The sequence below is a fragment of the Anopheles cruzii genome, chromosome 3 (assembly GCF_943734635.1).
Source record: "Anopheles cruzii chromosome 3, idAnoCruzAS_RS32_06, whole genome shotgun sequence".
NCBI classification, from domain to species: Eukaryota; Metazoa; Arthropoda; class Insecta; order Diptera; family Culicidae; genus Anopheles; species Anopheles cruzii.
Window position 1 is genome coordinate 49,268,173 of NC_069145.1, and position 16,561 is coordinate 49,284,733.

Genomic DNA, 16,561 nt, shown 5'->3' on the forward strand with positions numbered 1-16,561 from the left:
GCTAGAGAATGCAGACTCTGCAAACCCTTGGGCGGATGGTTAAGACCTAAGACCGTCAATGATCTTAACGCCCTGAAGAGAGACTTCTGGCTGGCCGACCATTCGTTTATTGAGTAGTTCATCAAAGGGGTGAATGCGGGAGTTATGTACTAACAGAAGACGGTGATTTCGTAATCGTCTAGAGTTTCACCAAAAGGTTAGCACTAACAGCGCCATAACGAAGGAAATTCGCGCTAGAGTGCTACAGGTCAGGAGAAACTATTTCGCTGATGAAATTGCGGTTATGCAGAACTTTTATAATTCCAGTTATCCATTTGAAATATGGCTTTTGTCCAAAACTGGCGGAACTGGTTCAACGGTTTTGTGACACTGTTTATCGCTTTTTTGAAAACGACGATCTCACGTTCACACATCTCACTACGAGAAATCGTCTCACCACTGTGTGTCGTTCTGTCAAACTGACCGCAGTATTCTTCACTAGGTCTGTGTTTTGATTCGGTAACAAAATAGAGGCAGCGATTGCGGAGCGATTTTCTTCAATGGCAATAACTGGTGTAGTCCGGCAAATCGTTCATAATTATCGGCATTTGGTAACTCACCATTTTACGGTAACACGAGGCTTCCGAATGTCGTCAGCGCGAGAAAGGTCGGAGAAGGTGTTGGAAAACATGAAGGAGAGTAATCCGTTCTTCGAAAAGTATGCCAATAAAATTGCTTCCGTGCAGCAAAGGTCACCCGAAGATTTTTTGGATCGTCTGAACAGTGTTGAAAAAGAACAGAAGAAATCAAAGTTTGGACCTTCGGAAGTGCAGCGTGATTATTCGGAGCTGTTGAGACCGAAGGAAGCGCTGGAGAAGAATGCAACGCGAAACGACACGCATCGTAAGCTTAGTGATATTATGCGATTGGAGTTGCTAGACGATAAGTCGGGAGACGACATCAAGCATCTGTGGTTGGAATATCACAAGAATAAAGATGTTGTCACGGCTTCAATTCCCGTGGAACAGCACCAACTAATGATGACGCGTGCAAAAGAGCATCCTGTTTTCATTTTACCTGTACCTCGCAGTCAAGGCTACGAGTTTGTTATGCTGCAGTTTTCCGCCAATACTATACACTTTACTCCTTTGATAACCTATCAGGTGAGTAGTTCTGCTGTTGTCAAAAGTAGGATCGATATTTATTAGAGATGCATTTCCGATTTTTTCAGGTTCACAAAGAAGATGCGCCAGAATGCTTGAACATTACTTTTTATACAGAGTATGTTGACAAGGGCATAGTGCTTATGCGAGGAGAATATGACACGAAGGTGATCAATGCGCAAGAAGCTCAGTGCTTAGTTAATCAGCTGCAGCTCTACTATAGTCAGCAAAATGAAACGAAATTACAGTTGTTGGAAACCTTTACTAAACACCCGGACCAATTCAAGCACATGGATGTCATAGAGGAATTGAATAATCTTAAAATCTAAAACCACAATGCGGTAGCTGAAACATGTGTCTTTGAACGTTCGGTAATAAATACTGCTCAAAACAGTATCTCATTGAATTCAGAAAATGTCTCAATCGTTAGATCTGGTGTTAAGCGTAACGAAGTTTCCGGCAAATTCAGTGATTGATCCAATACGTTGCGTTGCGATGCTGGCACGTGATTTGAAAAAGAGGTTTCAACTGCTTTTTCGTCTTGCTGCGAAACTAGATCGTAATCGAAATTTAGTAAACAGATATCCTTCGTTGGATTTTCTCCATCTTCAAGCAATGCATCCAGCTTCTCCATCAGTGTATCATCCGCTCGAGTTTCATCGAAGACAAATGACCGTTCTATTAACAAACTTCTCTGGTGATCAGCAGACGCCGACGGGGAAGGCGGAGATGCAGTCTAGAATAGGGGTGTCAATGAAGGAAACAACAGAAAAGAAAGAAACCCCGCAGCTCTATAAATCGATTGGTACTTACCAGCAACATATCCTGCTCGGGTGTTGCATAAGGCTGTGTTCGAGGAAAAGGTGATTCGAGAAACGAAACCATTGGAACCACGTCTTCTCTAGGTGATCCGTCCTCGATAGTGAAGGTATCATTGCGAGGAGGACAATAAATTACTTTTCCATGATCTGATTTTTGGGAAGATGCCTGCTTATGTTGCGAGTCGAAATTTCGGTTGCTTGCTTGTGATTGACTCTTTGCCTTTGGCGGAATGAAATCACTGATTTTAGTTTTTGGGCTAGTCGAACGACTAACTACTTCTGTAGGACGACAGATTTTTTCGGTTTCATTGGAACTGTCCATACTGTATCGATCGATTGGGACAGCTTTCAATTCTTGAGCGCAATGTTGTAGAAAATTCTGATCCTTGCGTATTGTGGTCAGGACTATTTTGACGCCGCTCAGAAATTTTTCCCACTCGTCAGACACTTGCGGCAGTTTAGAGTGCGCTTGTGCTTGTGTCGATTGAAATTCGTCTGGATCAGACAGCATGCCGGAGACACCGAACGAATTCATCCGATCGAACGGTGTGGAAGTAGAACGTGGCATAAAGTTGGTTGATACATTTCCCACCGTCTTATCGCACACTTCCGAGGGGAGCGTTATCTGGTCAGCTCCGGAGAAAAAATTACCAGGCAAATTGAGATAATCATCGAAGCGCACTGTTTTTCGTAAATTTTTTTTCGGATGTTGTTGCTCCTGATGGTGGTTCCGCTGTTGATCGATCCATTTCATTAGACCCGTTTTTATGGTAACATTTGCTTCGCGGCGTAGATAGGTGTCCCCGCCGTTTCCGTCTCGCTCAAAACGTGCATAAACGGCACGACCGAAAATTCCAGGTTGCTTACGCTGCCGTGTTTCCGGATTAAAGAGTCCGCTCTGCATATTACTCGCAGCAACCGTTGCGGGACGAGGTCCATTGTTTCGAGTGAGAAAATCTTTAAACAACTGCTGTACGTAGACACTATGGTCGTGGCGACGTTGCTGCTTACAACGGTCCTGTTGACGAAAAGGTGCCATGGTTCTGTGGAGCTGATGAATCAGGACGAAGAATCTACGTTTCCTATTTTGGAAACGTGCTAACACTTGATGTGACTGTTCGATCAATTAATTTAATGTTTTGCAATCTCTGTTAGATCTCTGTGAGTAGCTGATGTGAATAAATGTCAAGTCGATCAAGGCGACTTAAAATAAATATGGTTTTGTTGACAACGTTTTATCGTTCACTTGGTACGATTATTATTATTATTACTTATGATTGTTTACTTGTACTTCAGTTCATCTAGATCATTAGCGGAAGCTGCTGAATCCAAACAAATAACCTAATTAACAAACAACAATATAAACTTATTAACGTTTCAATTTTGGGTGCAATGTGGATGCAAAACGAAATTTATTTGGTTCAGTTAATAGGATGATTCATGTTGTTGATAGGATGGATATAAAAATAATCTTACCTTCATTAATTGTGACCAACAGATACAGTAGAATAAAAGCCAGTCTTTTTCGTGTTCACCAATGATCGGTATAATATTCGTGTTTACGTATATCAGTGCTTTTTTACAACTTCAAAAACAAATGTTTTATTTTAATTCTTTATAAACTGAGAAACCAAATTGTCGCGCAAATATTATACCAAAGCAAAAGTTGATGTTACGAAAAATTGGTTTCAATTCAATTATTTAGTTTTAGTTGCAACCACAATAATGTGCTTGTATTATTTCATTTACAATTCTTAGCTTTGCATAGTTTCTTAGCTATTTTGAAATGCAACAGCGACTGTGATATCGTCATAATTGCCGTTAACACAAACACAATCAAACGAATCCTTCTATTTGCTCGATAACGTTAGGCTGAACATTTATAATATGCATGAAAGGTTTATTATTGAATAGTGTCTTCTGCCTGAACGTAAAGTCGAAAAAGAAATATGCACTTTGTCACATTCGCTTTGGCACACTAATGCTACATTTTAGTTGTACACCAAACAAACCTTTATTTAAATGGCATTAAGGTGTTAGTGTAATTGTATGCCCTGCGATTACTTATTCAGGATCTGCATGCATGTTAAGACAAGAAGAATCTAGCGAACAGCATTCTGCAATAAGTTACTAGGAATGAATTAATATGTAGCTGCTTCTTGAACTCTATAGTATGACACAGTGGCCAGCCGGTTTCGGGATGTTCAGGCAAAACTGTCTCTTTGGTTTTGATCATCGGTTTCATTTTTATGTACGCTGTTGGGATGGCCGGTAGGTATAGTTGCGTGTTGGTTGAATCGGATGTGAGCGTCTAAGCATTATGCGAAAGTTGTTCATCTGGAAAATGTTGGATCCTGCCAATCAGCCTGTAAAAGTTCCGCTATACTTATTCAAACAGACAATATAACAACACCAACAGTTTAAGTGTCGACTTGAGCAAAAATAAGTCAGTATTACCTCTTGTTCGTCTTGTCCAAACACAAGCGGATTGAGGTAACCCCCGCGTTTACCAAATCTGTGAAAACGAAGAAGATAGAAAGATAGAAAGAGAAAGAGAGAAAGAGAGAAAGAGAGAGCGAGAGAGAGAGAGAGAGAGAGAGAGAGAGAGAGAGAGAGAGAGAGAGAGAGAGAGAGAGAATAAAAAATTAAACAAACTATTAGTTTATAGTATGTTAGATAATAACAAGTGCCGAGCGAGTGCTGGTTACATGCTTGATAGGGCAAGATACGTCTGTGGTCGTCAGTAGTCGTTAAGTATTCCTAGTTGGCCGCATCAGTAGGCACGGAAACTATGAGGATTGGACTGGCAATCGGGTTGGAAGTGGGGTAGTAGAAAGGATTGTGTGACAGGGCTTGGAGACGGTGATAGCGGCTCACCTGGGTCTAGCGTCAGTCGAGTGAGCTCTATCGATAGCTTCTAGGATGAAATATCCAATAATTTTGTCAAGCCCCGAGTGTATACCATTAATATTAGCAGAAAGATCACTTCGTACCAACCTACAAGAAACATAGAGACACACACATATATGAAATAGAAAGCAGTGTGACAAAAGGACACACAGATAAAATAGTAGTATAACATAAGATCGTTGTCATTTTTTTCCAAACCCAAGAGACAATGATGTATCACATTGAGTATTGCCATTATCAGCTTATGCTTGTTTTGTTTATGTTAATAATGTTCTATTGCCGCGAAATCTTCGCAAAAACGACACAAGTCACATGTATTCAATATTTTTTGGCTATGGAAGTTGGCCCTTTGGCATGAGTGTACTACGCTCCGAACAAGAAACAATAATTCTGCTACAGTGCATTTGATAGTAAGCTGAGCGGTAACTAACGTTGCTGTTAGAATCTAATGTAAAGAAAGGGATATGTTTGTTTTCCTGACTGATTGTGCGGCATGGTGCTCTGTACTGCGGAACACTCTGTTCGTCACCATTTTAATCCAAACGCTTGTTAAGACAAACAAACGATGTACTTGCAAACATGTATTTTGCATTCTATGCATCTTGTCTTGTCGTGTGGCTTAGTGCATTGTTTCCATCTTTTATCAGAACAACTAGCAACAGACAATGAGGGAGGGCAAGTAAACTAATTTAAGGTGCAGCAACTAGTCGTACGATCTTCAGTCGTCTACGTAATGTTTCTATGCGTAGATGTAGTATAGAAAGCGGGAAGAAGTTGTACATTTAATTTCGCTCTCTTTCTCTTTGTCAAAAAACTAATTGGTTCACTAATTGATGTGTGCCGAAAAAAGTCGTGCAATGGTTTTCACAATCGATGGTGAAAAACCTACTGCAAAAGGTATAATCAGCGATTCTGAACCAAAACAATATTCCTTCGATGAGGTGATCGACATTATTGGTGAGTGGGTGGGAACGATGCGTTACGGAATGCAGCAATCAGGATCAATACAGCAAATGTTAACTTTTGGTGGACAGGGTTCGGTAGAACAACTCTGCAAGTATTTATTGCATCATCTATAGTCATGATGGCGGTATTGAACGAAACAATGGGCATTTCGATCGTTATTCCAGCAGCCCAGTGTGATCTCAATCTTTCATCAACCGATAAAGGCATCTTGTCTGGGGTGAGTTTTGGAGGTAAGTAAAGTGCACAGTGTCTTGTTGCAGTGGCTTGAACACTCAATACCCGCATCAGGCACTAGCTCCCTCTTCTGCTTCATAGTTGCGCCCTCTGCCGTGATAAGTGATTCTTCTTCTAATCCGTCTGTCACAACCGCCGAGCGGTCTTGGCTGGCAACAGTGTCGATGTTTTTCTCTGTTGCTTACCGGAACGTTATGTGTTTACGGGCGGGAGGCTGTTGGCCCCCGTGCCAACCCCCCCCCCTTCAGGTCGGTCTAGAGAATCGAACCCAACCCAGCTGCGTGACAACGACGAGCAGCGTTACTGAGTACATCTATCAACAGGGCACAGCTACTAGCTTAGTGCAATCACAATTTGAGGTTTAAGTGTTCACCGTTTTCCGTTCCATCATATGAAATAATGTTCAACATTAGACGAAAGATATTTTTGTATTTACTTTGTTTTGGAAAACATTCTTTCTAAATTTTTTAGGCAGAATGTTACAAAGCAATGGAAAGAACAAGTGACATTCTATAACATTTTTCGTTTTTCGAATGACAAAACTAACAGGTATTTAAATCGACATGGTACACAGTTTCACGAAACAGGGGCCACGAATTTGCAACAAATGTTGCTATTCCATATAACCACATTAAAATTGTGCCTTTGACGAAATTGTCCAAAGTGGGGCAATGTTCGAAAGTTGTAAAAGCAAATGGGTAGTTTAGCACCAAAAATGATAGCGCCACTTGCAGGACAAACTGGCAATTTTATGCGTGAAAAGTGTCGTAATAAGTTGGAAAGAAAATCTGTCAAAACGGAACTAATTTCACGCTGCGTTAATCCGAGAATCGTATTAATCCCGAACAAAAGCAACCAAAGCTCAAACTCTATGTAATCCGCTGTGGAGAAAGTAACATGGAGGGCAGTAGCTTCAACGGTTTTTTTTGTTAACTGTAGCTCAACGGTTGTTGCATTATACGTTTTATTCTGGCTTCGTCGTCCAGGTATCATCGTGTCGTCACACTTCTGGGGTTATATAGCAGACACGAAAGGTCGCCGGAGCACACTCATCGTTTCATTATTGTTGACCGCCACCTGTGCGCTAGTGTCGAGTTTTTCCATCAATTTTACTATGATGGCGGTTATGCGTTTCCTGGTCGGAATATTGTAAGTAGGGCACCGGCGGGTTGCATTGACCGTGGGATGCCATTATTATAACTTTTTTTCGTGTAGTATTTCAGCTCCATCGGCGACCATTTTCGCTTACCTGGGAGAGTTCTTCAAAACTGAAAACCGAACCATGGTAATAACCTATGCCAGCGTAGCCGTGGGACTATCGGGTGTCTTCACTGCAAGTGAGTATACCGCATAATTTGCTGGCTTATCCAAGGAATCACACTGAAGTACTTCAGCGAGCTGCACCTTGGTTAGGATCTTGTATTTTGCCAGGATTTCACTAACTTTTCAATGTCTCTCTCTTCTATTATCATAGCAACAGGGTGGTACGTACTTTCGTTTGACTGGTCACTAACGTTACCCAGCATGAACTTTATTATGCACCCTTGGCGGCTTCTGTTCATCGTCTACACACTGCCCACTCTGGTTGGGGCTTGTTGGCTGATAGTATTGCCCGAAAGTCCAAAATTTTATCTGTCCCGTGGCCGTCAGTCCGAGGCATTCGTCGTTCTTCAGCGCCTTTATCTAGAAAATCATCCGAATGCGACTGCGCAAGACTTCGATGTGAAACATATTATTCCTGAAACGGGTCAAAAGAGTCGAAGCACACTATCCGCATCCACAGGTGGTTTCTGGCAGATTGTTAAAAGTGTGTACAATCAAACAGTTCCTCTGTTCAAACGGCCCAATTTAGTCAACTTCGTCATTTGCTGCGTGGTCCAATTCGGACTATTTGTTGTGTAAGAAAGTAATCGACCAATGATCGATACATTAAATTCATTAATTCGTTTGTTATGGATTTCAGATCCGCCGGCATGGGGCTTTGGTTCCCGGACATAGTAAACCGCATAACCACGTCAAACGCCACAGATGTAACGGTATGTGAGGCGTTAGGATCTAGTTCATCTTACCAGAACGTAACGGAAAGTTACGAAGAGTTCATAAGCAGAGATGCTGCCTGCAACAACACCGTTAACGAAAGGGTTTTCATATATGCGATAACACTCGGCGGACTGTACACGATATTATACCTCGTTATGTCGATATTCATGCGAATCGTTGGTCGCAAGTGTGTGGTCGGGTTCAATCTATTTTTTTCCGGATTTTCCGGTATAGTTTTGCAGTTCGTGGGCAATCCATACATTATGGTATCCCTGTTCTGCTCATTCCTTGTATTCGCCGGAACGTCGATTTCGATTCTAAACGGTGCTACTGTGTCGATGTTTCCGACGAACGTAAGAGCTATGGCCGTCTGTTTAAGTCTTATGATGGGTCGTTTGGGCAGTGTATTCGGAAGCAACCTCGTGGGTCTTATCATGGAGCAAAACTGTACTCTTACTTTCTATCTCTTTGCCAGCGGGTCCATCATTTGCGCAGCCTTGACACTGATGCTGCCCAGTTAATGCCATAAATATACACGTATCTGTGAAATTTGATCTTACGTATGCGTTTGAAACTTTACATATAAACAGCAATTGTTCACTAACTGTAGTTTGTGTATTGCAGGTGATTTGACTTATGTCCCTTTTAAAGTTCAATCCAATCGTTTCAGGCATTTAATTTTGGGGCTTCAATGTAAGTTGTAAACATATTCGCAACCCCTAAAGCTAGTGGCATGTTGGCTGAAGTACCAGCAATAGAATTGACACCACTAAACAAGCGCGTGCAGCGTGGGGTACATCAAACAATCGGTGCGAGGGATGCAGTATGGGAATTGTTTTGAATTGTTTTCCATCGTATACCTACTATTCGTCACGTTTCCTACTGCAGTTTCCTCTTTTAACCGTTCGTTTGAGCATCAGATGACTTTGGCCGAGGGTACCCCGCATATCAGCGCAGCATTCGCGCAAAAATCAAAGGACAATTTGAGAACGCCCTTTCGGCTGTTAGGAATTGCGCTCGTTTAGGAATGTGGGTTATCCTCGGCGTCTGTGAAGTACTCGGTAAGCTTTTGTCGCTTCAAAAATGTGCTTTATTGGACAACTTAAACGTATTGGGAAAGTTAAAAAAATGCGAATAGGGTAACGAATAACTGAGAAGAGGTAAAACCAAATTTTCCCTGTCACCGTTTTCGATTTTTAACGTAGCGTTTCAGTTGACTTTTAGTGATTTTTGGCTTTACGTATGCAAGTAGTAAGTGGGAAGATTAACAGAATTGAACGGACATGTTTGTCGTTAACTGGTGCTTGCATACCTGGCATACATAAAAAAAACTTTTCCGCACAAATCGTTCTATGAATCCAAAATGAAATGAGATAAAAACTACAATTTTGCGGAAGGTGCTAAAAATAAAAGGCAAAATATAATGTTTAGGATTTACAGTAAAACGAGGTAGCCTGTGATGATTTAACAAGCAGAATTGTATTTTGATGTGTTTTTCAATAGGCTAATGATAGGTTAAGTGAAATCAAGTTTTCTAGCCAAGCAATGCATTGGCAAAACACTTATTCAAAAATAATTACTTTAAATTAAAAACATATCACATTCTCAATGGGACAGATGATGAAACTTGATTAAAGCATAATACCAAGAATTTATCAACAAAAGAATATTGTCTTCCATAATAACAAATCAAAACTATCTATGTTTGTGTTTCCCACATCTCTGATGGATTCTGTGGACTTTTGTTGAAAGAATTTTATATGTAGGAATTAGCATAGGAATAATTTAACAATTAAAATAAGGAATAAAAAAAATTGTCACTCAGTATCGTCATCGGTCACACTTGACCTGCTTTGGTACGAAAAATAGATGCGCGAAATTTCGGTTGCGTGAATATTGTTCCATCCAATCGTTGAAGATGCTGGTTGTTTTTGTTCTGCAGAGGTCATAAAGTACTCTTGCAAAAGCACTCAACAAGCAAGGGGTAGAAATTTCAATTCAAGACATTTCACCTGGAGCAATGAAACGTGCATTGCTGCCGATGACTGTGCGATAAGCGTATTGTGCAAGAATCGATCTGCGCAAAAAGGTCAATGAAATAGGAAGAATTTCCATAACCAGAAAAACTAGTAACGCCCAAGCCCTTACTCACTAGAATAAACTACTTGGGCAATAAATTGACATAACTTCGAAAGCAAGCACTGGAAAGCAAGCACGTCTTTGCGTTGGCCACGGACTTTGCGGGGAAAAAGTAATTTCCATTGCAGACCGTGGGGAATACCCAGAAAGTGCACGCACCCTGACCTGTCATCGTTATTAATGCGTGTGGATGATTTATACGGCCATTCGGCCTTGACCAGGGCCAAGGACCAACCGATCAGCTTGTACGAAACATCGCCCTAAGAACAACTGTCGACGATGTCGGTGACGGTCACACCCAGCAACGTAACGCAGCTCGCAAGCCAGTACGGAAAGCACTGGGCGTTAAAGGATTAAGCTAGTAGAGCTGCGTGTAACTTACCTTGGTCTGGCGTGTTGGGCATGCTTGGTTTCGAGTTCCTGCAGGTACCTAATGGCGGCAGCTACAGACGCCGCGTCGTTGTCTTGTGGCCGGGCCGCCGTTAGTATGCTGAGATCGACGATCAATGTGCAGATCATTAGCGCCACGAGCAGACGGTGTGTTAAATTATTGTTTGCCATCCTGTATAAATGAGTTCTATCAAATGTGGTTTGCTGCTATAGCTAAGATACTGGCGGCTAGATTGAGTTGAATCGTTGGTTTTTAAGTTGCAGAAACAGAGGGAAAAATTGAAGAGAAATAAAAAATGTAATGCCGGCCAACACAAGGTTCGCTACATGCAGACGAGAAAGTACCTATCATCATTGCCAGTGATGGTATATTATATTTTTCTATTCTACCGCCAACCGCTGCTACCAATCGTTGCTGGCAAAGTGATTGAGTTTTGCGTTCGTTCTACCTTTCCATCGTTTAATCTATCTTCCCGATAAGGTTCATTACAAAGATTCGCCTGATTTCTTTTCAGTTAATCTTGACTTTTTTCTAATATAAATCAACCGGAATCAATATCACAAAAATGGCAATTCTCTCTTGTTTTTTTATTTGGTTGCCATTTTAATTTATTTAACATGGATTGAATAACGGATTTAACTAGTCAGAACGAAGGTTTTTACAAATTTCAATAAGAAAATTGAGTAAGCGACTGAAACGTTGCAAACAAAGTGGTTATTTACTCTTGGTTAATACTCTTTTAACTATGCGAAAACACTTGTATTGTTGTGTCTAAATTGTTTTGCGCACTTGAACAAAATTTATAATTGTTTAAAATCTCAAGATGACTATAATGAAATTTACCAAATTAATTAGCACTTAGCGACAGCTTGTCTAGTACAAGTTCGGCTCCCGAAAAGGTCTGCATCAAACCACTGAACATAATATAATGAGCGGGTAATGTTTGGGTAATGCAAAACATGGACGTGCCTTATCACTGATTTCACCATTCTAAATTCACAACGACGACGAGGACCGCATGTCCAAACCCAACCGGAAGTGATAATTTTCATGTTTAAAATAGACCAACAACGTGGTGTCTGAAAAACTGCAGCCTTACCATACTCTCCATCGCTAGAGCAGGTCCGGCTCAGTTACGCAATTACGTTGAACGTTGTTTACGCACAGCAAACTTTTTGTAAGCTAACAAATCAAAACTCGTTGTGTTTCATTAGCAAACATATCTTTCTGTAACAAATACATCCAATGGTGGATGGTGGAATAATGTACAGATTTTTCATAAACCTATCAAAATCGATAGAGAACGTAAAGAACATGTGAAAATATAAGCACAAGTAATGGTCCTACCACTAATTATCAACGACGAACAGATCCTTCTGTGCTTTGAATACTTTGAACACACCGATTATTAAAAAAGAAATGGCAAGATGGCTCGCCGTGATCATGAAATTTGATGTGTTTGTTTACTTGTCAGTAAAATATTTACCATGCTTGATCAAGACAGTTTTTACCATATAATTGAATTGTTTATCTTTTCAGCCAACCTCCACCGGGGGTAAGAAGGTGATTCACATCTGCAAAACTGTTTGAACAATAATTGTACGCACGAGTGATTGAATGTCAAAAATGTGCTAGGAATCGAAAAAATGGTTGGAATGTGGTAAAAAAATTTCCCGCAAGCTTCGGCGCTTAGTCACTTGGACAGTGATATTTTTTACCATTTTGAATTTTTGAGCAAACGTTTATTATAGTGGCTCGGAAGAGAAGAGTTTGTTTGTACTCGATATTAGCTCAACATTAGCACTTTGACGATATCACATCGAGTCAACCGATTTTGCCGACGATTTTTTGCCGACTTTACTCGAAGTGAAATTAAATTTAGATGCGCTCGATGAGGGAATACCCGAGTATGTACGCATGATTAACGTCATAGGGTATTCAGAAACGTTGGTTATCCCTTGTTGGGCTTAGCTATAAGATGTACATTTTTTTTATGTTCTCATACATACGGCGGCCGTTCATCTATGCTTCAGTTTTATTTATTTAGTCTTACAAGTATCGAATATTTGTTTATCTCTAAAAATTAATCGTTGCTACGTCAAAACATGAAACAGGAAAGCCGGCTGTCAAAGCATTAAAATGTGAAACAATGTTTTGTTTATCGAATCGCTGCATAAGTAATTAAAATGGTAATCAAAGTTCTGGACAAGTCTTGTTTTATAGCCTTATTAAACTTTCGTTATCCCTATTGTACCGACGGTTTAATAATGCAACGCTGTGGTATAAAATTCACACCAGTATGTCCGATACTGTTACGATACAAGTTTTGCTCAGTACACAGTTATTTGAGTGAAACTATTTAAAAACCAAAAGCTAGTAGCGTGAAATTAATCACCTTGTAAAGTTGGGCAAACAGCACACTCTGGGGAGGGGTCTTAGGCGTCGGGAAATGTGGGTTCACGATCACTTACTTTCACAAGAAACTGCACAATACTGCTTAATATATAACCGAACGACTGTTTCAATCTAACGCCGGAAATCCCTTCTACGCTGCCTTTTTATACAAAATCTCAATCGGTCCGTTACTGAATCCGCACGGACCCGAGAAGAGCAACCCCGTACTCTCTCCCAGTTTTTCACGAAACGGGCTTTCGCTCATTTTCCTGCCGGCCACCAACAGTATGGTGGAAAACACTCTCTTTCTATCTCTCTTGGCCTTTTTTCCTAACGTACGGTGTTTTGTGTTCTCACTGACTACCCCGAATTTGCGTTCACAGTTTTCGGTGTGATAAATAAATTTGTTCCGTAGGGCTTCAATATGGGACAAGCAAAGAGTTTGCTACAATGGGAGAGGGAAAAGAAGAATTAAGGAGGTAAGAGTAAAGCCATGGACATGCGCGAAAAGCCAAGATATGGGAAGAAAAGGCTAAGAGCGGTTGCAAGGAACAGCAACATTTCAAGCGCAACTTGTTGATCGGTCCCATGCTTTCAGATTTCTGAACGCCCTTGCACCGATTAGAAAAATTAATTAATTCGTGAAAAGTCGAACGCTGCGCTATCAACGATCTAAGAGAAGTCTGTCGCTAGTAGTCTCTGTTGCTTTAAACCTCCACCCTCAACGTAACAAAGCTTGAATGGTACAGTTTTCTTCCCGGAAGCGTACTTGCTAGGAGAGTTTGTCTTTTGCATTAATCCTACGGAAAATCAACATAGGAAATCATTCGAAAGACTTCCTTTAAGGTATGTAGGAATTTATGCTGCAATCTACAGAAATGAACTTTGAATATAAGAACCTTGTTGCCATTTGTTTTCGGCATTGATTCGGCCTTACAGCACAAAATCGCGTATAATTAGTATCACATACACGAACTTGTCACCTAGCAGTGTCAGGTCAGACAAATCAAACGATCGATAACCGATATGGGTTGAGCGATATGCGACTAATCATGCTCATTCCCTTTTCGTTGAGGCGATAAGCCCAACGTGAACTGGTTTTCGTTGCAGGAATTATCCTAATGTAGGTAATGTGGAAGCCCCTTCATTTAATTAGTCTCTCATGCTACCCATCAATTGTGTAAGCAAAACTTTGCATTCGATTTGAGTGACCCGCGATCGCATTCTGGCGGCGCGAGGAAAAGAGCTCCTCTTATCACCGAATGATATTTGTATTCGTATGTAACGGGTGCTGTAAATTAATTTATTTCAACAGCAATCGATAGTAAGTGCTTAAGTTGGTTTCAGCGGATGAGGCCGGAAAATGAGACCAATAAAATATTCTTCGCTGTGCGATTAGATTACAACCTACACACATTTTTCCCACATAGTTTTAGGTTATTACGGTAGCATTTCCCCTTTTACACATTTGCTCGGTAATTGTAGAATAACACTAGCAAACACTTTTGCTTCCCACATTAACCATATAAAAATTCATAGAAGTCAAATAGAATGCGATTAATATAACTTTTTCCCACATTTTTTGCAAAAGTTTCACAGTAGGAATATTTTTGTTTCTTCTATCTGCTAGAACAGATAGAGAGCTCATCCGTCTCGCTGCACGGACCAAGGTATTAATAGTAGAGAATTTGTTCTTTAATTTGTTTCCTTTTAAACCTTTTCATAAATCTGGTATTATAACGACCGCCTGACCTGGATAGAAGTTTATAAATATTTAATTAGTAAATAAATTTTACAGACGATAAAGTTCAATTACAGCCGTTGGTCTAATCACGGTGCATGTTGTCTATTTGAAGAAACAAAATTTGATTTGATGTTTGCTTAAAACTAGCAAGAAATAGAATTCTACAATTAGATCGGAAACATTTGTCACGGAACGATGAACTGAACGAAACGTTTGGTTCGACAAATCTCAAAGAAACTGTCAACTGTAATAAAAGAGCCCAGCAATTGCCGCCTTTGACGCTGAAAGAATGCAAGCTGCCTGTAAAAACCAGCCAAGAAGTAGAGGCGCATGGCGACTGGCAATAATTAAGCCGTACGTAGTTGCTCACAACTGACCTGGTGGCTTTGTTTTAGTGAAATAATCGACTTGACCCGATAGACGGGGATTTTCTGCGCAGGAAATAGCACCGATTGTCGGGCGGGACCTGAGAATATGGCGACAGGCGCAAGGAAGTTTTGTCGCTTACAATGCGACCGGAACAGCGACGACAGCGCTGCAGGCATTCAGGGTCAGGTCAACAATGTGAAATCAAACCGAACATCTTAACGATCGTGTATCCCAGCACGCTCGACGCGTGCTGATTGTGGGTTACCCCAGTGTGTGACCAACGACCTGTGCAACTGTGCAACGTGTTACCGCACTGTCGCACCTTGGCTGCATTTTTACAGTAATTTCTGTTTCTATTCTAGCGAAACATTCGCTGAAGGTGCGTAAGGTAGGCTTTACCAAATAAAAGTTGTGAAGATCGTTCAGATCTGTTACTAAAACACTCAGCGAAGAAGAGACGTTCTACTAGACAGTTCGGAAAACACACGAAACATAAGTTGAGAAAATCAATTCTAAAATAATGGCACTACCGAGTGATTTAGCTGAAACGCGATCTTTGCTTTAACTAATGTATCTCGTCCGCATCTGATAAACCATAGGGTAGTAAGTGATCATGAAGGAAGGGTAGAAGAGTGAAAAGAGAAAACACAAAAAGTAGTTTAATTACACATTCGTTAATTCATAGTAATAACGTCAACATCAACTTGATGACGCTTCCTTCTGACCTTCTGACGTGGTCGTGTGGTCAGTGACGTCAGCTGCGTACATGGTATGTAGTATGTAGAACTGTACCCTTGAGTGCCATTATGAATGTATACCATGTAGGGAAGAAAAGTCAATTTTGGAAGACCTGCTTGTACGTCAATGATCCCGTGAACTTGGCCATTTTCGAAACCTTTGCTCAGCATCTTTCTTTCGTTCCGTTTCACCGTCGAATATACGGCCAAAAAGGAACGGACCATTGCAAAGTGTGCGTAACGGATTGGATCCGATCAGCGTAAGGACTTCGGGCCACCATCCGCATTCCGGTGCATGTATCGGCGTCGTTATCCAGCAGTAAACCCCAGTGTCAAGTGCGCCGTTCAAACATCTCGATTGTAGGCTTGACTGTGGCACGATGGCCAGCTATGACTCCATCGTTGCAACCGCAACCGCCAGGCTGCAAACTTGATCCCACGTTCCGATCGAAAACTGGACGACTTTGATCTTCATTTACTATTTTCACGGTCTCCGCCGCTCGTAAATCGAGAGTAAGGAGACATACGAGCAATTATGCAATAGGTGCCCATGCGCCACCGGACGCTAGGCTAGGGTCCGGTAGCCGATCGCATTGAGTGTGCGTAGGGCTCCGTAGGTGCTCCGTCGGTGCTTACTAACTGCCGCAGAACTACAACCGTCGGTAGCACTTAGT

At 41.1% G+C, this 16,561-nt stretch overlaps 4 protein-coding genes across 7 annotated transcripts; 2 read left to right on the top strand and 2 right to left on the bottom strand.

Annotated features, from left to right (window-relative positions):
• Nucleotides 1-509: 509 nt before the first annotated feature.
• Nucleotides 510-1,748, top strand: LOC128271726 (ATP synthase mitochondrial F1 complex assembly factor 1). The gene is made up of 2 exons (XM_053009348.1): nucleotides 510-1,142; nucleotides 1,211-1,748. The coding sequence occupies exons 1-2, from the start codon at nucleotides 540-542 to the stop codon at nucleotides 1,469-1,471; spliced, it is 864 nt and encodes a 287-aa protein (XP_052865308.1). The 5' UTR covers nucleotides 510-539; the 3' UTR covers nucleotides 1,472-1,748.
• LOC128270527 (uncharacterized) lies at nucleotides 1,528-3,002 on the bottom strand. The gene is made up of 3 exons (XM_053007934.1): nucleotides 2,100-3,002; nucleotides 1,956-1,988; nucleotides 1,528-1,878 (listed from the first exon to the last, which is right to left on the bottom strand). The coding sequence occupies exons 1-3, from the start codon at nucleotides 3,000-3,002 to the stop codon at nucleotides 1,528-1,530; spliced, it is 1,287 nt and encodes a 428-aa protein (XP_052863894.1).
• A 597-nt stretch (nucleotides 3,003-3,599) lies between these two features.
• Nucleotides 3,600-13,149, bottom strand: LOC128275214 (neuropeptide F-like). 3 transcript variants are annotated; one of them, XM_053013631.1, is made up of 5 exons: nucleotides 13,039-13,149; nucleotides 10,635-10,870; nucleotides 4,841-4,960; nucleotides 4,421-4,478; nucleotides 3,600-4,329 (listed from the first exon to the last, which is right to left on the bottom strand). In XM_053013631.1, exons 2-5 carry the CDS (start codon nucleotides 10,811-10,813, stop codon nucleotides 4,297-4,299), a joined length of 390 nt encoding a protein of 129 aa, XP_052869591.1. In that variant the 5' UTR covers nucleotides 10,814-10,870; nucleotides 13,039-13,149; the 3' UTR covers nucleotides 3,600-4,296. The 3 variants fall into 3 exon arrangements, with proteins under 3 accessions (XP_052869591.1, XP_052869590.1, XP_052869592.1); XM_053013630.1 differs by having other exon boundaries at nucleotides 3,600-4,343; XM_053013632.1 differs by lacking the exon at nucleotides 4,841-4,960.
• LOC128275213 (synaptic vesicle glycoprotein 2B) lies at nucleotides 5,610-9,868 on the top strand. Of its 2 annotated transcripts, none has more exons than XM_053013627.1 (6): nucleotides 5,610-5,830; nucleotides 5,884-6,069; nucleotides 7,060-7,222; nucleotides 7,289-7,410; nucleotides 7,548-7,971; nucleotides 8,037-9,868. In XM_053013627.1, exons 1-6 carry the CDS (start codon nucleotides 5,707-5,709, stop codon nucleotides 8,632-8,634), a joined length of 1,617 nt encoding a protein of 538 aa, XP_052869587.1. In that variant the 5' UTR covers nucleotides 5,610-5,706; the 3' UTR covers nucleotides 8,635-9,868. The 2 variants fall into 2 exon arrangements, with proteins under 2 accessions (XP_052869587.1, XP_052869588.1); XM_053013628.1 differs by having other exon boundaries at nucleotides 5,908-6,069.
• Nucleotides 13,150-16,561: the final 3,412 nt, after the last annotated feature.

Bases quoted from the DNA above. Each gene is read 5' to 3' on its own strand.
- LOC128271726 (XM_053009348.1), top strand. From the start codon at position 540: ATGGCAATAACTGGTGTAGTCCGGCAAATCGTTCATAATTATCGGCAT. The intron at 1,143-1,210 runs GTGAGTAGTTCT...CGATTTTTTCAG, and splicing joins CTCCTTTGATAACCTATCAG to GTTCACAAAGAAGATGCGCC.
- LOC128270527 (XM_053007934.1), bottom strand. From the start codon at position 3,002: ATGGCACCTTTTCGTCAACAGGACCGTTGTAAGCAGCAACGTCGCCAC. The intron at 1,989-2,099 runs GTAATTTATTGT...CCTCGAACACAG, and splicing joins AAAAATCAGATCATGGAAAA to CCTTATGCAACACCCGAGCA. The intron at 1,879-1,955 runs GTAAGTACCAAT...CCCCTATTCTAG, and splicing joins CCGAGCAGGATATGTTGCTG to ACTGCATCTCCGCCTTCCCC.
- LOC128275213 (XM_053013627.1), top strand. From the start codon at position 5,707: ATGTGTGCCGAAAAAAGTCGTGCAATGGTTTTCACAATCGATGGTGAA. The intron at 5,831-5,883 runs GTGAGTGGGTGG...GGATCAATACAG, and splicing joins TGAGGTGATCGACATTATTG to CAAATGTTAACTTTTGGTGG. The intron at 7,972-8,036 runs GTAAGAAAGTAA...TATGGATTTCAG, and splicing joins CAATTCGGACTATTTGTTGT to ATCCGCCGGCATGGGGCTTT.
- LOC128275214 (XM_053013630.1), bottom strand. From the start codon at position 10,813: ATGGCAAACAATAATTTAACACACCGTCTGCTCGTGGCGCTAATGATC. The intron at 4,479-4,840 runs GTGAGCCGCTAT...TCGTTTTCACAG, and splicing joins TCGACTGACGCTAGACCCAG to ATTTGGTAAACGCGGGGGTT. The intron at 4,344-4,420 runs GTAATACTGACT...GAATAAGTATAG, and splicing joins TTGGACAAGACGAACAAGAG to CGGAACTTTTACAGGCTGAT.